General features: G+C 34.0%; 2 protein-coding genes across 3 annotated transcripts; one reads left to right on the forward strand and one right to left on the reverse strand.

Annotated features, from left to right (window-relative positions):
• The first annotated feature begins 1469 nt into the window (after positions 1-1469).
• LOC139890841 (thiosulfate/3-mercaptopyruvate sulfurtransferase 1, mitochondrial-like) lies at positions 1470-7344 on the forward strand. Its single transcript, XM_071873804.1, has 12 exons — positions 1470-1690; positions 2047-2235; positions 2787-2846; positions 2980-3042; positions 3510-3634; positions 3733-3895; positions 4386-4445; positions 6029-6087; positions 6319-6400; positions 6546-6609; positions 6864-6931; positions 7043-7344. The coding sequence occupies exons 1-12, from the start codon at positions 1592-1594 to the stop codon at positions 7145-7147; spliced, it is 1137 nt and encodes a 378-aa protein (XP_071729905.1). The 5' UTR covers positions 1470-1591; the 3' UTR covers positions 7148-7344.
• Positions 7345-7470: 126 nt separating this feature from the next.
• Positions 7471-10238, reverse strand: LOC139885919 (phosphoglycerate kinase, cytosolic-like). 2 transcript variants are annotated; one of them, XM_071869669.1, is made up of 7 exons: positions 10116-10238; positions 9802-10003; positions 8986-9063; positions 8620-8880; positions 8227-8544; positions 7969-8127; positions 7471-7737 (listed from the first exon to the last, which is right to left on the reverse strand). In XM_071869669.1, the coding sequence occupies exons 2-7, from the start codon at positions 9994-9996 to the stop codon at positions 7543-7545; spliced, it is 1206 nt and encodes a 401-aa protein (XP_071725770.1). In that variant the 5' UTR covers positions 9997-10003; positions 10116-10238; the 3' UTR covers positions 7471-7542. The 2 variants fall into 2 exon arrangements, with proteins under 2 accessions (XP_071725770.1, XP_071725771.1); XM_071869670.1 differs by having other exon boundaries at positions 9979-10003; positions 10116-10214.
• Positions 10239-23949: the final 13711 nt, after the last annotated feature.

Here is a 23949-nt window from a genome sequence, read left to right on the forward strand (position 1 = left end):
TTCAAAAATAGTTGGTAGTTAAATTTATTAATATGTTAAATTAATATCAATGTTTTAGGCTAGTTTGAATTGGCAGTGGAACTAGTAGTCCATTGTTGACGGAAATTGATGGTTAGTGAGTCAGTTGCCTGATTAAAAGGTAGTGGGATGGTGCTCTTTTATTATAGTTTGTTAGTGGCGATATATAAGCCATCTAGTATTGTGAATATATCAGACAGGTTTGGCAAAATGTAGACGTTTTTTTTTTTTTTTTTTCCTTCCCATAAACAGTCTTTACATTTGTGTCACTATTTTATATTTAAGCTGGCTTGTAGATGGTGTATTGAACACAAGAAAGTTGATGAAAGTTAAAAATCGACGGAAACAATCTGTAATTAGTTTTTTTTTCAATCAACAAGCAATACGCTTTTGTATCATAGTTGCCAAGGCTGGGTAGAATATCATAACAATTGACAAAGGTTCAAACTCTTGTATATGTTACATGACTTGTGTCAACAAGGAAAGAAACGGCGAAAAACTTCACATTTCTTATGTCCCTTTTAATAGCCAGAAGTATTGGACTATTCAAGGCTTCATTTAGTTGTGGAGTTTCGGTTGAAATTAATCGACTTAATTGGATCAACAAAGATCGAAGACGTATGGATTTATGATGACATGAACTAAGGTAGAGTTTTGTATGTTGAAGAACAAGTAATTAATGTATAATGTAAACCTTTTTTGTACTTGATCTGTATTGCTACCCAGAAGGTGGGAACATATATATAAGATCTAGTGCAGTTTATGTGGAGTTATAAATGGCATCAACAGATTTTTATGTACAAGCCATATTTATATTAGTCGAACGATTGTTTACTACTCCACATTTTTCGTAGTGATTCTTGTTCCGATGTATAGTAAGTTTAAGTGTATTTATTATCTGTTCACAAACATTGTTATTTCGGTAAATGATATTGTATTTTGTTTTGTGTCTGGAATAAACAATCTTAATATAAAAAGTGATTGTTTAACCCTCATATTATTCAAAGATGAAAGAAATCGTATTCACAAACACTTCCGGAAAAAATTAATGCTTGAAAAATAAATGAGGTGAGGCTAAAGAGCACTTCTCACAACGACACAAATACAAGGGCGGAAATATGTGGGGGAAGGGTGGGGCGCCCGCACCTAGTGGATTTTTAATTTTCAGTTCAAAAATTTTGAATTTTTTCGATTTTAACTCTGGTGGATTTTTTTGCTCAAAAGTCTCTATATTTTGCCCAAAAAAATTGCTATGCATTTAAAAAAATTTCGTCCCGAAAAAAAAAAAAAAATTCTACTTCCGCTACTGCACAAATAAAAAGAGTATATATTTTAACTACAAGGGTTGAATGCACCTGTTTGAAACTTCGAGGGCTGAAAAATATATTTGTTGGAATCCAAACCCTTTTTGTTCATCGTCATCGTACTGAGCTCTGCTTTGGATGAGAGTGGACACATTATTAAAAAAACCAACAATAATTTCGTCAAATTGATCAATTTAGGGTTTAATTACAATCGAATTCAGCTTATATGGTGTTTACAGCAGTATCAGTATATAAGGGTTTCTAATCAAATGGCATCCGCATTTATTTCTAGAACACTCTTTTCACATCGTTTGGTTTCGTCTTTCGCAATTAACCAAAATTCGCAAAAGTTGTCTTCCCTTTTGTTTGTAAGTTTCGAATTTAATTTCCAGCTATTTTCAGTAATAATATAATTTGTGATTAGTTCTGGAATATAATTATTGGCTGTTCTGGTAATTATTCATTGTTGTTGGTAGGTTTTATGATTTATTTAGTAACACGTGTAGCTCAATTAGCTGTATTATTCAATTGTTATTGAATAATAAGCTTGATTCAGCTTATGTGTTGAGTTGATCAAGCATAGCTTATGATAATTGTTACATAAAATGACACTATTCAATCCTAACTCTCTCTGAAATGTCCTGAATTTTCTTGAGGTTAATTAACTTATATATGTATATTTATATATATTTAATTGTTATCTCGTGTTGAATTCTGTTATCAGAAGAAATCTCTTCATTCGTGGGCTTCCTCGACCCCGGCGGCACATAGAAGGTTTACCTTAGTTCGTAGTGATATGGCGTCAACAGTGGGGGGATCTAGATCGTCCTTTTCAACACAGTCCATGTCGACTGGTGAGCCCGTTGTTTCAGTTGACTGGCTTCATGCCAACCTGCGTGAGCCTGATTTGAAGGTGCTGATTTGACTCATAAATTTTTATCCTATTTGGAGTTAGTATGATTATGTATTAAACATTGGGTGCTCAATAAGCAAATGTTGAGAGTGTGAGGATTTACTTAGTTTTATCATACATGTTTAATCTTGAAACTTAAGTCTGGTGTTTTATACCTGCAAATCTGTAATTGTGTGGTCATACTCTTTTTATTGAACTAGTCATTCGCAAGTTCATTTTATTAAGTAATATTATTATTACTGTACTAATAACATGGTTTAATCTAATCTTATTGATTGTTGAGAAGTTAAAATGGACAAATACAATTTTTTGGACAATTCAAGCAGTTATGAGATGTGTACGAATAATTATGCAACAACTTCTTTCTAGATTTTGTCTATGAGTTGTTAGCATTATAGCCAACTGCAAATATTTGGAGTTGATAAGTGTTGATTTACGTGAGAGGATTAATTGCACTTGAACTAAGAGTTTTTATGAAAGTATTATTATTGACTATTAGGCAATATGTGATGATGATTGTTCCCATATTTGTGAAATGTTTAAACTTGTAGGTGTTGGATGCATCCTGGTACATGCCTGACGAACAAAGAAATCCACTTCAAGAATATCAGGTGCCGTGATCTGTAAACTAAATTCTGTAATATTTATGGTTTCTTGTTTGAGTAGTGTATTTAGAAGAATATAAAGTCTGTTTTATGCTTCTTTTTTTGCCTTCTTTTTATGTTTGGAGGGGTGTTTCAACAGGTGGCTCATATTCCTGGTGCCCTTTTCTTTGATGTAGACGGGATATCAGATCGAACTACTAATGTGAGATGCTATCTTTTACGTATTTTTATGTTCTCTTGAAAGTATAACTTTGTTTTAGTTCAAAATATGAAATCTTAAATATATCATATTTTTACCATGTGGTCACTAGCGGAGTAATTCGTCTTTATTAAAGGGCATTTCAATGTGTGATAAAATTTAATTATTTAATATTACATAATCCCACTAAGTAGTATCAAGACATACTGCATGACATTGTGTTATTGAGCTTCTAAAGGTTAAAGTTTTAATCATTTCTGAGGGTGTTGTTTGGAACATTACTGCAAAATATTTTATTATTTTTATTTAATACTCATTATTATTATTATTATTTGAAAGTACTTGCTGCTTCACATGAAACTGATAACATCAGATGATCAGATTCAAAATGCATAATCAAACATTGTAAGACATGTTTATATAAATTTGGATTTTGTAAAGAAGAATGTGGTTGTTTTGAGTGATTCCAGCTGCCACACATGTTGCCATCGGAGGACGCGTTTGCGGCTGCTGTTTCAGCTCTTGGTATTAATAACAAAGATGGAGTTGTTGTTTATGATGGTAAAGGGATCTTCAGTGCAGCCCGTGTCTGGTGGTAAGCTACAAGTCCATAATTGCTTCGTCTTATGTCACGCTTAATAAAAAACTTATTAATTAATAATTAATAAAATTTATATGGGAATTTTTGTGTAGGATGTTCCGAGTGTTTGGACATGATAGGGTGTGGGTGTTAGATGGAGGTCTTCCGAGATGGCGTGCTTCGGGATTTGATGTCGAATCAAGTGCTTCGAGTGATGCTATTTTGAAAGCTAGTGCTGCCAGCGAGGCGATTGAAAAAGTGTACCATGGCCAGCCTGTAAGTCTATCAATATGTTTTTTATATATGTAACTAAATAAAATGATTAAAAGATGGATTGGTAGGACTGTATGACATGTCACTCGATTTGTTCAGTTTTTGAAAATGTTTGAAAGTGCTTTTTCAATGTTGTTATGCCGATTTGTATAACTAAAATCTGTGAAGCTACTGAAATAGAAGAGCTGTAAGCGAGCCATTCAAAGCTGTAATTATCACTCATCGAACTGTTTCAGAGTTTGACAAAAGGAATATTCAAGTAAAAAAATGGATCATGTCGTATGATGGGAGTAAAACATCTTTCAAGTTAGGTTCTAAAAGGAACGATTAGGATGTTTAGTTTATCCACAAAATTTGCTGCTGGTGTGAAACTCTTTATTTAGATCCTAAAACAAACGATCAGTTAATTAGAAGCATTCTTTTATCAACTGCATCTTAATCTGATTTCTGTATTAAGTTATGAGAATTGATGAAACCATATTATTTTTTGTAGGTTGGACCAGTTACATTTGAAACAAAATATCAACCGCATCTTGTATGGACACTTGAACAGGTTTGTGGAATCGTATATAATGAAGAAATCGTGGCCAAACAGAATTTAACGACAAAAGATAAACAAGAAACAAAGCTACAGCTTCTTTTCTTTTATTCCACTAAAATATAATAATATCAATCAACTGAATAATAATAATTCATCGATGACCTTTTAAATAGCTAAACAAAAGATAACAAAAAGATAAGTACATTATTTAAATTTCAAACTAGACTCCAATTCTAATTAGTCTCTATTTTCCTTGCTCCATGTATTTCCACATGCATTTCCAAATTATTTTGCAATTCCAATTCAAACAATATTAATTTAGCCCATCACGTTTCAACTCAGGCCACATGCGCAGCTAGTTAAACCCATAACCCATTTCGTAGAACCTCCCGGATCAAACGGATATGCATCATACTCCCCTTCTTCGAAAAGACTCGTCCTCGAGTCTACAACCTCAAGGACTATAACATCTAAATGATTCTCAAAAACTACACAAATAATATTTTCTTCATTGGAAGTGTCAAATATTTCAACAAGAGCAGACAGATGATCCCGGACACCAACATCAACATCTTCAATGAAATTGTTCTTCAAATCAACATCAACATTGTACATGTTGGTATCTTTATTAGTAACTACTTCAAACTCACTATCATCATTAGATTTAGAAAAGGAAAAAAATCCCTCACCATCAGTATCATAGATGGGTTCGGTATCATAAAGGGATTCTCCATCATCACCATCTGTATCATAGATGGGTTCAGAATCATAAATGGATACTCCATCCTCACCATCTGTATCATAGATGGATTCTGAATCGATTCGAAACGAATCGTACTGCGTAGGGAATCGTTGTTGGTTCAGTTCCAACTCGACGATTCGCTTATATAATCGTTGAATTTCTGCGTCTCGAGGGTCTTCGCTGCCTCTTTCGGCGAGTCTACGATTATCCCCATCGCTGCCTCGATCGGCGATTCTGCAATAGTCTCCTCGATAACCTCCACGAAACATTGTTTGGCCAAAACCTGAGCTCTGATACCAAATAATGAAGAAATCGTGGCCAAACAGAATTTAACGACAAAAGATAAACAAGAAACAAAGCTACAGCTTCTTTTCTTTTATTCCACTAAAATATAATAATATCAATCAACTGAATAATAATAATTCATCGATGACCTTTTAAATAGCTAAACAAAAGATAACAAAAAGATAAGAAGTATTATTTAAATTTCAAACTAGACTCCAATTCTAATTAGTCTCTATTTTCCTTGCTCCATGTACGTCCACATGCATTTCCAAATTATTTTGCAATTCCAATTCAAACAATATTAATTTAGCCCATCACGTTTCAACTCAGGCCACATGCGCAGCTAGTTAAACCCATAACCCATTTCGTAGAACCTCCCGGATCAAACGGATATGCATCAGTATATATCAGTTTTCATCAAAAATGTTCAAACATACTCCAAAATGGAAAGTTATACTCCGTAGTAGCTTAACCCATTGACAAACATAGATTAACATGTTGCTACATATTTTTTTTATGTGTGTGTTTTTTGTGACATCTTATATTGTGTTATTTGTTATTATTACAGGTTAAAAAGAATATTGAAGATCAAACACACCAACATATAGATGCACGAGGGAAAGCCAGGTATAAGAAATCAATTGTAATTATAATTAGCTTTATTACAATCGATTATATGTGCATGAGGAAAATGCCATTCACTTGATACACTTGATATCGTGGGAACCATGTGATTATATTCACTCAAAATCCAGTATACTTTATACTTGACTAGCAAAGTTTTCAAAAAGATATTACAAGATCACTATAAAGTTATCGTCAATTTAGGTTTTTATGATATGTTTGATTTGTTTTCAGATTTGATGGTGTTGCGGCTGAGCCTCGGAAAGGAATAAGAAGTGGACATGTGCCTGGGAGCAAGTGCATCCCTTTTTCCCAGGTAATCTATTCATCTTCGATTCTTCACTATAGTTTTTTATGCTGATTCCAAAAGTATATTTATATTTATCTTTTTTATTACACATTGATAAATAAATTGAACAACTACTACCTTTCATTCATGACATGTTTCGTGGTTCTTACAGATGTTAGATGGCTCACAGACGCTACTTTCTGTGGACCAGCTTAAGAAAAAGTTTGAACAGGAGGGTAATTCCGTCTACTTTTGTTTTTTCCCCCCCTTAAATTCTCAAGTTTTATAACATATATGAATAGTCTGCTTCGCTCATTTTAAAAAAGGATATGGTTATGTTGTGAAAAAAAGTTTTTCTGACTAGTTTATTGAATATTCCAAACAAAAAAGTGAATGTTGCAGTAATTTGTGATAAGAGGATTGAGAAATTATTTGTGTTAAATAGAATTGAAAAGAAGAATATCATTAGTATTGGAAAATTATCGTGCAGGAATCTCATTGGACAGCCCTGTTATGACTTCATGCGGAACTGGAGTTACTGCATGCATCCTTGCGTTGGTAATATTATTTTGTTCTTTTCCACTTAAAACAACACCAATGTTTTATATTTCCACTATAATAATTATATGTTTGTCAATATTGTTGAAGTAATTTATTTTACTGTTGTAGGGCCTCCACCGAATGGGAAAGACTAATGTTCCGGTTTATGATGGATCTTGGACCGAATGGGGAGCACAAGAGGACACTCCTGTCTCAACTTCAACGTCAACTTAAACGTTAACAACATTACACCTGGGTGTTAACAAGATGAACGTTAACAAAATGAACCTTTCTACTTTTGAGTGTTTCGCTTTTGTGGGTTCGTTCCAGTTTTATTAAACCTGAAAGATTTTCTTTTGGTTAAACATGAAGTGCCTATGTGATGCAACTTTAGGCAAAAAAAAAAAAGGACTTTGTTTTTTCTTGAACTATGAATCAAGCGTTAATTAAACCTGTTAAGATAATTATTCATATATTTTTTATGTTGGTGGGATAGATTATGCAAGGAGATTGTGTACTTGTTTTATGTGGCAACACAAACCTGAATGTACTCTGAACCTAAAACCATTGAACCACAAGTGTGGTTCCATTATGACAAACATTTCTCAAAACAAGTGACAAAAAGAAGATCAAGCTTCATTCAAAGCAAGCACACCAGGAAGTGATTTTCCCTCAAGAAGTTCCAAACTAGCACCACCACCTGTTGAGATGTGGCTCATCTTATCGGCTAACCCAACCTTTTCCACAGCTGCAACCGAGTCACCACCTCCAATAATGGTTGTAACCCCCTTTCCACTAAGTTCTGCCAATTTCTTCGCAATAGCCTGGGAATAGGATTCAGTGATGAGTATGTTAAAATATGGCCAACAAACGGGTCGGGTTGGGTCAAGGATCGAATGGATTAGAGTCGAGACGGGTCACGGGTCAAACTGGTCAGATTTGGTAAAAAGGTCAAATGGGTCGGGTATAAATGGGTCGGGGTGGGTCAGGTTGGATCCAATGGGTACCTAGGGACTTCAATTAAACTGCTAGCGCTAAAGCAATGTGTTGTGTACCTCTGTTCCTGCAGCAAACTTCTCGAACTCAAACACGCCCATAGGTCCATTCCATATAATAGTTTTGGTGGTATCCAAAGTTTCACTGAATGACTTGATCGAATCTGGACCAATATCCAATCCCATCCACCCATCAGGAATTTCATTTGCCGGAACAACCTGAAATTAACCAATAACCACATAATTTAGCAACATGAAACATCAGTAAAATGATGACCTAAACGACACTATGCATATGCAAATTAAAAAGGGAGAAACCTTGCTGTTGGCATCAGCAGCAAACTTGTCAGCAATTACAACATCAGTAGGAAGAAGCAAAGACACGCCTTTTGCCTTGGCCTTTTCAAGAAGTGACGTGGCGAGGTCAAGTTTATCTTCTTCCACAAGGGATGACCCAACTTTGTGCCCTTGGGCTTTATAGAAAGTGAATATCATGCCTCCACCAAACACAAGGATGTTAACCTTCTCTAATAATGACTCAATCACACCAATTTTACTCGAAACCTTTGACCCACCGACAATCGCAGCAAATGGCTTATTAGGATTTGATACAGCTCCAACCAAGTAGTCAAGCTCCTGAAAATTCAACAACATATATATCCATTAATAAGCCAATTATTTATGATCTTGCAAAAAAAATAATATTTATACCTTCTGCATAAGGTAACCAGCAACAGCTGGACTCAAATACTTAGCAACACCCTCAGTGGATGCATGTGCTCTATGTGCAGTGCCAAAGGCATCATTGACATACAAATCTGCCAATGATGCAAGCTTCTTTGCGAATTCTGGGTCGTTCTTTTCTTCTTCTTTATAAAACCTGACATTTTCAAGAAGCAAAACACCTCCCTCGGGGATCTCAGCCACAAGCTTTTCAACATCAGGACCTACGCAATCATCTGCCATCTTCACCTGTGACACGTTATAATCCAAAGAAATTAAACACTTCAGCCAACAGTTGATTATAACTGATTATAACTGATAGTTATACAAGTTGAGATGAATCGGCAAACAGACCTCAACTCCAAGAACCTCGGAGAGTCTAGGCACAAGTGGTTTTAGGCTGTATTTCGGTGTAACACCCTTCGGCCGTCCCTATAAACACGTACACAGCAATATTAAAGAGAAAGATCATCGCTAACAGCCACAGTTATCTATCAATAGAACAGAAATGATTAAATTTGTTTCCCTTCCGCTTTATACATAGTACAACTTCATACGGTTTCCACCAGGGGCGGACCAAAGAAGGGGCAGGGTGGGGCGCCCGTCCCAGTGGATTTGCAATTTTTAGTGCAAATTTTTTCGGTTTTTCGATTTTGTCCCCGGTGGAATTTTTTTTTTGTCCCAAACTCTTCATATTTTGCCCCAAAACCTTCGTATTTTGCAAAAAAAGCTCCAAATTTTGCTCAAAAAACTCTATATTTTGCCCCAGAACCTCCATATTTTGCCTAAAAAATCCCTACGTTCTAAAAAAAAAATATTCGCCCCAGGTGAAAAAAAATTCCTGGGTTCGCCACTGGTTGCCACAAACCATCATTCTTATGGTAATTAGTAAACGATTTACCACCACCACATAACTTGTCAAAAGTCAAAATATGCACAAAACGTTCAAACACCAATAAGATCAGGAATACTAACCACTTAATTATAATTATCATATTCATCATCAAGCAATCAACAAAAATCGATTCGAACCTCAAATAGTAATCGCACTATCAGATATTAAATATTCAAATTCTAGAAATTACAACACATGCATCATAAACACTTACATATTATCTGAATCAATGAAATGCATGAATGATATATATGTATGTGTATATGTATGTATACCAAATGAGATGATAGGATAACTTTGGCCCCATTAGACATCAAGTATTTGATTGTAGGAACAGCGGCACGAATACGTGTATCATCGGTGATCTTAAAACTGTCATCTAAAGGTACATTCAAATCAGCCCTAATAAACACTCTTTTTCCTTTCAAATCCCCTTCCTTCAAACTACTTACGCTCTTTTTGGTCGCCATTTAAACCCTGCAAAAACGAATATTACGATCACACACAAAATTTATTCAAATTATTCAATCAATCAGAACGTATATTGAAATAAGAATGAATCGAATTGATTTGATTTGATTAAACTTACGGTGATGTTTTCCGATGAAATCAAATGATAGGATGAATGCTTTATTTTCTTTTTGTGATTGTAGTGTTGTTTATTGGTGATCGTTGCTAAAAATAAAGGTGGTTTTTGTGGCTGAAAATTTCAATTCAATTCGAATAAAAAATACATTTGTTTGGGTATCTTTTATGGGAATGATTCTCACACACCCTTTTTTATCCTCACACACCAATTTAAAGAAATGGAGTATTATTAGAAGAGTAAAATGTTAAAATAGGTGTGTGAGGATCAAAAATGAGTGTGTTAGAATCATCCCTCTTTTTTATGCATGCGTTTAATTAAAAAAAAATGTAAAAATTATAATTTAGTCAAATATATTCTTTGGGCACTATTGGTGCAGCTTCTTGTTCGCTGTAGGTTTGATAGAAAAGCTATGAAATACACTTATTTATTTAGTTAAGGAGTTTGGATGATATATTTTTTTGTAAAATACAACATTTTTATGTGAATTAACGAGTTTGGCGAAGAAACTTAGATTAGAATATTAAATGATTTTGACATAAAAATATATATATTATAAGTGATAAGTGATTATAGTGATTAAGGTTGCGTTTGGTAAAACTAAATATTTTAACGTTAAATGATTATAAGCTAAATGATTCAAAGTTTATGAATAAACTTTGATCTGAATAAAAATAAGTTGTTTGATAATTAGTTTGAAATAAGGGTTATTAACGTGTTAGTTGTTACATGAATATAAAATTCTAATACTTGTTTGTTAAGTGTTCTTGATATAATTTGAGTATACTATTACAGAAAATCTATTCTGCTTAATGATTAAAAGAGTGTTTCAACTCTGAATTTAACACTTAATATTGAACCATTCAGCATCATATGTCATTAAGAGGTACGGAGTAATAAGCAAACGCGTTGAATACTGAATGGTTCAGCATTCAATACTCAACCATTCAATTAAGAGGTAAATAGTACAACTTAAAATGTCTTAAAGTAAAGGTCTATATTTATGTATAGAATCAGAAAACTAAATATAAATAGATTGTATAAACAACCATAAATCAAGAATGTGATCGATGAAAATGAAAGATCTGTATCTTGAGAAGTTTGGAGTTTTGTTATTATCAATTTCGTTCGGAATTAAATCCACAATTCAAAAATATTGTAAAGAATGTCAAAATTAATTTTATTTTATAGAAAAACATTAAAATAGTGCTACTTTACAGTGTTTGTCCTTTTAATTTTTGTAGAGCGTTTGTCAACTAGACGATGTGACTATAAAATCCTTTATACTTGATTTTTGTTGCTTTTTAGTGTCTTACTAGTTTTTTATTGATAATTTCTTCTGCCGTTTATAAAAAAACTTTTCATCTTTTGGTGGATTATTAGCGCTAATTAAGTCAGTCATTTTGAATCTACAGTCTACCGTTGTATTTTTTTTTCTCACTCTACTGTGCTCCTCATGGTGTCATCAATTCTTGAGAGTGTATCATAAATCTTTTTGGGGTGAGGGCAGGGATGTAGCAAAACTATCGTGGGTTAAATGGAAAGAAATTCACTTCTTACTCTAGTGGGGCTTTGAACATTGGCTATTTGCAATCAAAAAATTGAGCGTTGATTAGTAAATGGTGGTGGAGATTTCGTAATGATAACAGAGCTTTTTGGGTAAAAATAATAAAAGGTATTTACGGCCGGGATGGAGGTTTGTGCGGATATGGGATTGTGGTAAGATCAAGTTCATATTCTATTTGGTCTTGTATCGCTAGGATTGATAAGGATTTACTAAAAGTTGGCTTTAACCTTGCTCGTTTATTTGAGATGAAAATTGATGATGACAATTGTATATTATTCTAGAGAAGGCTGTTGGTTCGACGATCGTGTTATCAAGGAGGTAGTTTCAAGACTTTATTAACTTGAAGAAGACAAGCAATGTGGTGTATTTAAGAGAGTGAGATAGTCTGGTACATCATGTTGGTTGTTCGCATGGCAGTGGAGACGCCCCCCTTTTGGTCGAAGCTGTGTTGATGTTTCTATGTTGGAACAGGCTATTAACTCCATGGCTATTAATAATAGTAGACATGATGGATATGGAACAAGGATAGCAGGGGTAATTTTCTACAAAAAAGTTGTCTTGCACTGTTGATGGTTTAATTCTTCCAAGCATCCCATCAGCTCAGGAAACTTTGTGAGACTATGTGTAACAAAATGGTTCCTCAAAAAAATCGAAATATCTGTTTGGAGGGTCGCCCGAAAAAGACTTCCGGTTCGTGTGAAACTTGATAAAAGGGGTATCGATCTTGAAACGATTTGTTGCCCTATGCGTGACGATGATCTAGAGTCAGTGGAGCATACATTAATTTTTTGTAAGCATGCGATGGAGGTATGAGATCGGGTATATAATACGTGGGGGCTTGTTAATATGTCTAACTTAAGTATCGGCGAAATTTTGCGTGGCTCGAGTAATTAGTCTATGTTGTCATCATACAAGATTTTATGGCAAACGGTCGAATAAGTCACGGGATATTTAATTTGGAAAAATCGAAACAATAAAGTCTTTGGTAAAGTGGTAGTGTCTAGTCCGTCAATCTTATGAGAAATATAAACAAGGAGCTATGAATGGATTACAAATCGATTAAAAAAAGTTCAACTCGACTGACTTCTATGCTTATCAGATCCTAATTCAAGTTGCTCTATCGTGAAAAGTGGGTTGACTAAGTTATAGCTAGCCTCGATTTGTGGCAATGCCATTTCGTGTATTAAATATATATCTCGTTAGCATGGTCCTGTATAGTTCGCGTCATGCATATTGTATATTATTGATGATGTGCGGAACCCATCGGGCCGAGTAATTGGGCTTGGTCCATGGGCCGCGGTCAAGTCTCCCTCCTAAACCCTAATTCCATCTTATAAATAGAGGGTCACCAATCAATTAGGGCATTCATTCAATCAATACACATTCTTCTCTGGTTTTTTACCTACCACTCTTGGTAGGGTTTTTCCCTTCGCCGCCAATCGAAGCGCCTTCCATCGGCCGGCGGTCAGCCCTTAGCCACCCTCCCGAGATCATCATCTCGGCAAGGGTTATCACGGTAACCGGACCGGAGGTTAACGCCGCTGAACTAATAAACCCCCCTCTATTGCACTCAAGTATGTTTCTAGCCCTAGGTAGAGTTATGCTTGATCAATTGGTGCTTTCATTGAGAGTTGAACATATCTTGCGTTCTTTCCCTCGAATGGTTGTAAGTTTCTCTTTTATTTCATTATCTGTGAAACGATTCACTGTTGGGATTTCGTGTGTTGTTGGTAAATTAAAATCTGGAAGGGTAGCGCACGAAAGAATATTATAATCATATGTGTTGCACGTAAATGAAAACATATATGCTAATATATTTGTGACGTCAGTGATTTTATATAAATAATAAAATAATAATACTCGTCTAATTAATAGACATTCAAGCAGTTCACATCCATGGTTGTTATAATAATACTCTCGTCCAGGAATCGTTTTAGATTTTGAAGATTTATTTTGATAAATTAATCTTTCAAACTGTGTCTGTTGTAATCACGAATACATATTCAAATTGTGTCGGTGTTTCGATTTTGGCTTTCAAAATCCGAAGGACACGTATTTGACGCAATGGCTGGGTGTTTAATTCTTCAACATATAATTTTTAATTCAAATGACTCACCGGAATTTTCGATCAACGTTTCTAAACCATAACAACCGGAATTGGTTTCGGTTCTCTCATAGTTTATACATCGAATGGTTGAGTTTATTTGGTTATTATCATAGCGCTATTCTTGCGGTTAAGGTCATGAAGTAATATATTTATCGAACCGATTGAACGCATGAATATTTGAATTACGGAATTCGGTTGCCAATTTTCGTTCATATCAATTCGCTAACATCATAATAATAATAAATAATTATTATATTCAGTTTCCGTGTTTTTGGTCAAATGTACAAATTTCATATCTGAAGGTACGACTACCAAAGAGATCGGAATATCACGTGATTTTCGCAAACAAACCTCATATATTTTTTAATACTAATGTACGTGTTCAACGAGATCCTTTTATTGATTAAAATTAGTTAACTGATTTGCCTAACTACCCGGACTTCTTAAGTGATTCAAATGTTAGTCTATAATTGAATTATGTAATGGGTTGGCAATGTTACCAATATTGGGGTTTGTTGCTCGGCGTGTGATCTATATTCGGAAACTGCTATATAATTATATTTGGATTCCGTTGAAAATTACGTACACTCCACATATTTAGAATATTATTATAATCATCGAATCTGACGTCATTGTGGATTTGTGAAACAAACGCATCTTCAATTGGCTATCACCATTATACCCGAACGTAGCTTTTGCAGCCCTCTGCCCGACATTTTCCCGACACATATGCGCAGACCTTTGTGCGCTCTTTGCGCGACCTTTTGTGCGGCTTTATGCATCTATTGGCGCAACCCTTTGCGTTATTTGATTGCTTAGTCGGTTGGCTTGTTTATTACTCAACTTTATTACGAGGTCATAATAAACACATATTGTAGCTGGCAACAAGGAAGGATGGTGATGAGATTCGATCATCTCTGTTGCATTGTTCTCATGGCAAGAATGCTTGTCTTCGTTTTGTTTCAAGCGGCGGCTACGACGTCAGAGAGCCGTCGGGCCCGAACTCCTTAACCATTTTGGTAAGGAATATTCGGGACAACACTTGGTATATGGCTTGTAATTTATAGTGTATGTTCGATTTTTGCAATGCGATAATCTGGTGCATGTTTAAAGGGGAAGGCTTATTTCATTTGTAAGTATAAGCCTCACGTCATTTACTTAATCGCAGAAACATGTATTCCCCTTGTTTTATAAAGGGTGAATTGTTTCGTACTATAATCGACGCAGTTATGCTATAATATAAATATACGGTTGACCTTGAGCATACGGTTAAAAAAGACCAGTTATCATGTTTTCAAATTTTGAGCGTAACATTATTTATTTAAATATATTACTACTTCTTTTGATTCGATTACAAACGAGAATCAGGTTGTGGATGATGCCACAATTGTCATTATTGAGTCAAGTATATCAGCATGTATTTTAATACTTACTTTGACCCGCTAAGCTTGATTTGCTATGTTATTCGGTGAAGCTTAGTTTTTGCGCATAATCGGTTTATGCACACTTTTACGCGGTCTGTTCACAGCTATTTGTGTAGTTCTTTGCTCGGTATTTCGTGCGATTATCTGCACAGTACTTTGCGTGGTTATATGTGCGGTCCAACGCTTCGCACTTTGCCCATTTTGCGGGGTCCTCGGTCTGCTCGTCCATTGCGCAGTTTTGCTCGGCCATTTGTGAGGTTCTTTACTTGCCTTGTGCAACTCTTTGCGCTGCCCATTTAAATGTCTATTTGTACTTGCTGTGTAGCGTTTTACGTGCACTTTGCAATAAGTCCGTGGCAGCTCTGCATAAGCCCATGGCTACAGTTTTTGTGTGTTGCGTTCTATGCACGATTCTTGGTGTGATACCTCCTGCAGTGCTTTAAGCAGTATGTTTCGTGGACTAATTCTATTTGCTTTACATGTATTATCGAAGTAACTTCGGATCTGTAAGTTTTTCTTTTCATTAAAATAAATGGTAAACACAGTGCACAAGTGAAAATTCTAGACTTTTTTCAAATCTGTGTTTGATTGCATTGTGGGAATATTATTTAAGCATTAGAATATATTAATTTGCTTTATTACATTCTGTTAAATGCATATTTGTTTATCATGTTCATACAAACATAAATAACACAATCAATACGATAGGGCATTCGTTACTCTGTCATTATTTTACACGGAATGTTTTAAACCTGCCGTCAACGATCGATGTTTTGGGTGATGGAATTTTTGGTCGGTTCTTCTTGAGCTCAAATTGAACAATTTAAATAAATATAATTTCGAATCTATCCCAACAACCCCGGGCAGATCTGAACACTTCCCGGTAGAAACTTCGAGCAGGCCGTAGCATTGTTGATAATGCTAAAAACGAACATATATTTCATAGCATTATCCTTCAAGAAAGACAAGCTTTTAGTTGCAGTTGTTCTATTTACAAGTTATATTCGTTTAAATAATAAAAGGTGAAGACAAAAGACAGATTCGACAATTTGAAGACGCAAATGACCAAAAAGCTAAAAAGTACAAAGTACAATCCAAGTGGTTCAAATTATTGATGAGAAACGTCTAAAAATGGCAAGAGTACAAGCCGCAAAAAACAAAGTACAAGATATTAAATTATACGAAAAGGCGTTCGAAAATCCGGAACCAAGACATGAACCAACTTTCAGCGCGCGACGCAACGGACCAAAAATTACAAGTCAACTATGCACAAAAATATAATATAATAAATAATTAATTATATATATTATTATATATTATAATTATACGCAGCCCACGTTTTGAATTTGATCTATGAGCTGGAATCCAGACCTCCGCACTCGCGGAGCTGTGATGAAGAAAACCTCCGCACTCGCGGAGCTCAACAGTTAAACGTGGGCCTATAAAAGGCCGCGCATTCTGATCGATAAAACACACCTTTTATCTATCTCTCACTCTTCTCAATTATATATATATATATATATATATATATATATATATATATATATATATATATATATATATATATATATATATATATATATATATATATATATTTATATTTATAATTTTAAGTTTAATTTAAGATTAATAATAAGGTTATAGTGGCGAATGTTGTAATTGTGTAAGTCGAAATTCTGTCCATGTAACGCTACGCTATTAATACTCATTGTAAGTTATGTTCAACCTTTTTAAATTAATATCTCATAGCTAAGTTATTATTATGCTTATTTAAGCCGAAGTAATCATGATGTTGGGCTAAATATTAAAGACGGGGTAATTGGGCTTTGTACCATAATTGGGGTTTGGACAAAAGACCGACACTTGTGGAAATTGGACTATGGGCTATTAATGGGCTTTATATTTGTTTAACTGAATGATAGTTCGTTAATTTAATATAAAGATTTACAATTGGACGTACCTATAAATAACCACATACACTCGATCGAACACGATGGGCGGGATATTTATAAATACTAATAATCGTTCATTTGACCGGACACGGGAATGGATTAATAGTCAATGGACTCATTAAAACAGGGGTGGATTACATACAAGGACACTTGGTGTAATTGATAATAAAGTATTAAAACCTTGGATTGCACACAGTCGATAACCTGGTGTAATCATTAACAATGTATTAAAACCTTATTACAGTTTAAGTCCCCAATTAGTTGGAATATTTGACTTCGGATATAAGGATAATTTGACGAGGACACTCGCACTTTATATTTATGACTGATGGACTGTTATGGACAAAAACCAGATGAACATATCGAATAATCCAGGACAAAAGACAATTAACCCATGGTAATAAACTAAAATCAACACGTCAAACATCATGATTACGGAAATTTAAATAAGCATAATTCCTTTAATTTATATCTCATCGCACTTTTATTTACTGTCATTTTATTTATCGCACTTTTAATTATCGTACTTTTTAATTATCGCAATTTTATTTATCGTCATTTTATTTATCGCACTTTAAATTATCGCACTTTTATTATCGTTATTTACTTTACTCTTTAAATTAAGTTATTTTTATTTTTAATATTTTTACATTAGGTGTTAATTGCGACTTAAGACATAAAATCGACAAACCGGTCATTAAACGGTAAAACCCCCCTTTTATAATAATAATAATACTGCTTATATATATATATATATATATATATATATATATATTTACAATTATAGGTTAAAATAATTATAGCGTTAAACTTGTTTACTGTATCCCTGTGAAATGAACCGGACTTATTAAAAAGTACACTACTTTACGATTAGGTACACTACCTATAGTGTTGTAGCAAAGTTTAGGTATATCCACTCTATAAATAAATAAATAACTTGTGTATAATTGTATCGTATTTAATAGTATTTCGTAGTAAAAATATATTTATTTCGTATACACCTCGCATAACATCAAGTATTTTTTGGCGCCGCTGCCGGGAAAAATTCAACGCCGAAGCGAAACGCTATAAAAAAAGGATTATTGTTAAGTTTTAATCTATTTTTGTAAAAATGTAAGTTTTAAATATTAAAAACAAAAATATAAAAACATAAAAATATATATATATATCTATTTAGGTGTTTTAATTAAAAAGTTTAACTTTTTTTTTAGAATTATAAAAATCTAATAAGTAATTGTTAAAATATAAGTTTTATTTAAGTTATATTTTATAAAAACTAAAAAAAAAAAAAACTAAACCTGCGTAATTTGAGCCTGCAGCTCATCTGAATCTGCATCCTCCGCACTCGCGGAGTTATTGGTCAGAAGACATCCGCACTCGCGGAGCCGTCTGACACGCCTGACCTGGTACCTCATTTATTACGAAATTAGGGTTAAAAATTAATTATTATTAATTATAATTAGGGTTTAGTAATTTAATATAATTAGTTTTAGTTTTAATTAAATTTGTAATATTAAGTGTTTTTAGTTTTATTAAATATAAAATTGATACTTTTATAAAATAAGTAATATAAAAATAATATTTTTATAAAAATTGTATTTTTATAACTTTAAGTTTTATTTTTATATTTTGTATCTTTTTATTCGTAATTGTATAGTTATCGTTCGCAACTAGTTTTAAGATATAGTTTTTGCCGTAGCCATTTTATATTTCTAGATTTCTAGGTTTTGCCATAAAATCCCTTAAGTGCTTTTGCTTTAGACTAAGATTTAGGTGCTTTAGAATTTTACGACGTCGCTTATCGCCTTAATATTTTATAGATTTTAGTGACTTTTAAGTTATTGCCGTTTTGAGTATAGAATTCCTTTTAAGCTTTAATACCTTTAGACGTAAGTTTTAATTTTTAGTATTTAGTACCTTTTAAGTTTCGACGCGCTACTTTCTTATTATTATTTTTCGATCTTTGTTTTTCGACGCACTCTTTTTCCTTCTTATTTCTCGACGCTCTAGTTTTTAGGACATAGAATTTTCTATTTCTTCTCTAAAATTTCTTTAAACTTCGACGAAAAATTATTTTAAGTGATTAAATTGATAGACATCCAAAATTTTCTGGTTCGTAGTAATAGTTGGATTTGTTAGTGGCAAGTTGTGGGCTTCCGATTTAAAGGGTCCTAGCTACCTGCTGCATCTATTGGCTATTCGAAACGTGGGCAAAATCAGAAAAGTCTATTAATTTGATAACTTATATAATTTTTATTTTTATAACTAATAGGATATTCAATGAATGCACCGAGCAAAACGTTCACCACCTTTCATACGTTCACCACCTGTAACCAGATCAAGACATCTAGCCAACATTGTCGCCGTTAATTTTTCTTTAGAATCGTCATCTAGTCGACCAAGTACTCCAATTCAAATTTTCGATAATCCATTTTTTGAACCCAACCTCACAAATGAGAATCCGGAGGATATTCAGGGACAATTCAGAGATCCTGAACCATTAATCATTCCTCCTGAACCACAAATTACTCATCCAGAGATTGTCGAGGAAGAAACCATTAAATCAGAATCCTCTAGTGATTCAGATTCAACAAATTCAATCATGGAAAATCTAGAACCTCTAAGTATGGAAGACCGAATAAGAGCTAAACGCACTGGCCAAGGTCATACAATTACTCAACCAGACATTAATGCGCTAGATTATGAAATTAAAGGACAAATCCTACACATGGTAACTAATCAATGCCAATTTAGTGGTGTGCCGAAGGAAGATCCAAACGAACATCTTCGAACCTTTAATAGGATCTGTACTCTATTCAAGATCAGAGAAGTTGAGGATGAACAAATCTATCTCATGTTATTTCCATGGAATTTAAAGGGAGAAGCCAAAGATTGGTTAGAATCGTTACCTGAAGGGGCGATTGATACATGGGATGTCTTAGTTGAAAATTTTCTTAAACAATACTTTCTGGCATCTAAAGCCGTGAGACTTCAAGGAGAAATTGTTACGTTTACACAAAAGCCAAATGAAGCACTATATGAGGCGTGGACAAGATTTGGAAAGTTGTTAAGAGGATGTCTGCAACATTTAGACACTTATCAAATAGTACAAATATTCTACCAAGGATGCGATATTACTACACGCAAAGACATCGACATAGCAGCTGGTGGTTCCATTATGAAGAAAACCGCAACTGAAGCTTACAAAATTATTGATAACACTGCTTCCCACTCACATGAGTGGCATCAAGAAAAAGATATCGTTAGATCATCTAAAGCGGCTAGAGCCGATTCTAGCCATGACTTTGATTCCATGTCCGCAAAGATAGATGCTTTCGAGAGACGAGTGGAAAAGATGACTAAAGATATTCACGCAATACGAATTAGATGTGAGCAGTGTGGAGGACCACATTTGACAAAAGATTGTCTTAGTATTGAACAAACAATGGAACAAAGAGAGAATGTTTCATACATGAATCAAAGGCCTCGAAATAATTATCAAAATAATTATCATCTGCCAAGACCAAACTACAATCAAAATCAGAATTATAACTGAAATGTTCCATACAACAACCAAAAAGGTCCTAGCAATCAACAAGTATCCAATAATACTTACAATCAGCAAAGACCTATTTTTCAAAATAAACCACCACAAACCGATGATAAAAAGCCAAATTTAGAAGATATGATGTCGAAGCTAGTTGAATCTCAAACTCAATTTTTCACATCTCAGAAACAAACCAATGAATAAAATGCTCAAGCATTTAGAAATCAACAAGCTTCTATCCAAAATCTGGAACAAGAAGTAAGTAACCTAGCAAGGTTGATAGGTGAAAGAAAACCGGGAAGTCTACCTAGCGATACAAATGCTAACCCCCGGAATGAAACAGCTAAAGCCATTACCACAAGAAGTGGTATTACACTTAACCCACCTGAAATACCTGTAATTTCTGATGACTCTATTCCTACTACACAGGCACCACAATCTGAGCAAGAAAAGGAAAAAGAACCGGTAGTTGAAAAGGTTAATGAAGATAACACAGTTAAAGCTAAACCTTATGTTAAACCATACCAACCACCGCTTCCTTACCCAAGTAAAATGAGAAAAGAAAGACTTGAAGTCAAGCAATCCAAATTCTTGGATATGTTTAAACAAATAAATGTCAATCTTCCTTTCATTAATGTGATTTCAGGAATGCCTAGGTATGCCAAATTCTTGAAAGATCTAATCACAAATAGAAGGAAAAAGGAAGAACTTTCGGCTGTTACTATGAATGCTAATTGTTCTGCAGTGCTGTTGAATAAGCTACCAGAAAAACTTTCAGATCCAGGAAGTTTCACAATTCCATGTTTTCTGGGTAGTCTTAGTTCAATAGAAGCATTGACAGACTTAGGTGCTAGTATAAATCTAATGCCGTATTCACTATACACTAAACTAGACCTCGGAGAATTGAAACCAACACGAATAAGCATACAACTAGCCGATCGATCAGTAAAATATACTAGTGGGATAATGGAGAACATGCTAGTTAAAGTTGGTACTTTAGTATTTCCAGTAGATTTTGTTATTCTGGACATGGAAGAAGATTCTCAAGTTCCTCTCATATTAGGAAGACCATTCTTAAACACGGCTAAAGCAATAATAGACGTGTTTGGTAAGAAACTGACCCTAAGTATAGAGGACGAGAGTGTTACTTTTTCTGTTGATAGAGCCATGCAACAACCGCAATCTGCAGATGATACATGTTATTATATTCAAACTATAGATTCACATGCAGAATTGTTAGAAGAATTTCCAGAATTACAAGGAACTGGAGAATGTTCTTTAGGAGAAGGGACTGAACCAATTGATGAAGTTGAAATGTTAGCTACACTTATGGCTAATGAATATGAACCAACAACAGAAGAACTTCAAATGCTAAAAGAGGAAGACATATATCGATACAAATCATCGATAGAAGAACCACCGACATTAGAGTTAAAACCACTTTCAACCCATTTGGAATACGCTTATTTACATGGTGAATCTGAATTACCTGTAATAATATCGTCTTCTCTTACGAAAAATGAAAAATCTCAACTCATTTATGTGCTAAAAGCTCATAAACCAGCTATTGCATGGAAGATTCATGACATTAAAGGCATAAGTCCTTCGTATTGCACACATAAAATCCTTATGGAAGAAGGCCATAAAACATATGTGCAATGCCAACGAAGACTAAATCCTAATATGCAAGTTGTTGTTAAGAAAGAAATTATTAAACTGCTAGATGCAGGTTTAATTTATCCTGTGAGAACCCGTCCTTATCCACCTGGACGAAGTCATTGATAATGCTAAAAACGAACATATATTTCATAGCATTATTCCTCAAGAAAGACAAGCTTTTAGTTGCAATTGTTCTATTTACAAGTGATATTCGTTTAAATAATAAAAGGTGAAGACAAAAGACAGATTCGACGAATTGAAGACGCAAACGACCAAAAAGCTCAAAAGTACAAAAGACAATCAAAGAGGTTCCAATTATTGATAAGAAACGTCTCGAAATTACAATAGTACAAGATTCAAAACGCAAAGTACAAGATATTAAATTGTACGCAAGGACGTTCGAAAATCCGAAACTGGGACATGAGTCAACTCTCAACGCTCGACGCAACGGACTAAAAATTACAAGTCAACTATGCACATAAATATAATATAATATTTAAATAATTCTTATAATTATTTAATATATTATATTTATTTATAAAACCGTCGGTAAACAAAGAGCCAAACTTGTGTGAGCTGTAAAAGCAAACTCCGCGACTCGCGGAGTTTGAAGGCCAAAAGGGCCGCGAGTCGCGGAGCCCCAAAATTTGAAACTCCCTATAAAAGCAACCGAATTCTGAGCATTTTTCAATGATCATATATCCATCTCTCTATCTATATCGTATATATTTATATTTTAATTTTAATTTTAATTTTAATTTTAATCTTAATAATAAGGGTATGTTAGAGAATGTTGTAAGGGTGTAAGTCGAAATTCTGTCCGTGTAACGCTACGCTATTTTTAATCATTGGAAGTTATGTTCAACCTTTTTAATTTAATGTCTCGTAGCTAAGTCATTATTATGCTTATTTAATCCGAAGTAATCATGATGTTGGGCTAATTACTAAAATTGGGTAATTGGGCTTTGTACCATAATTGGGGTTTGGACAAAAGAACGACATTTGTGGAAATTAGACTATGGGCTATTAATGGGTTTTATATTAACTAAACAATACCTTGTTAATTTAATATACAAACTTATAATTCGACGTATTTATAAATAACCACATACGCTTGACTGGGTACGGTGGGCTGGATATCTATAAATACCAATAATTATTCATTTTACCGGACACGGAACTGGATTAATAGTTAATAGACTTGTTGAAACAGGGGTGAATTACATTCAAGGGTAATTGGTGTAATTGTTAACAAAGTAGTAAAACCTTGGTTTACACGCAGTCGATAACCTGGTGTATTCATTAAACAAAGTATTAAAACCTTGTTACAATTCGAATCCCCAATTAGTTGGAATATTTGACTTCGGGAATAAGAATAATTTGACGAAGGCTTTCGCTCTTTATATTTATGACTGATGGACTATTATGGACAAAATCCGTATGGACATATTAAATAATCCAGGACAAAGGACAATTAACCCATGGGCATAAAACTAAAATCAACACGTCAAACATCATGATTACGGAAGTTTAAATAAGCATAATTCTTTTATTTCATATTTAATTTCCTTTATTTTATAT

This window comes from Rutidosis leptorrhynchoides, chromosome 1, assembly GCF_046630445.1.
Source record: "Rutidosis leptorrhynchoides isolate AG116_Rl617_1_P2 chromosome 1, CSIRO_AGI_Rlap_v1, whole genome shotgun sequence".
NCBI lineage: Eukaryota > Viridiplantae > Streptophyta > Magnoliopsida > Asterales > Asteraceae > Rutidosis > Rutidosis leptorrhynchoides.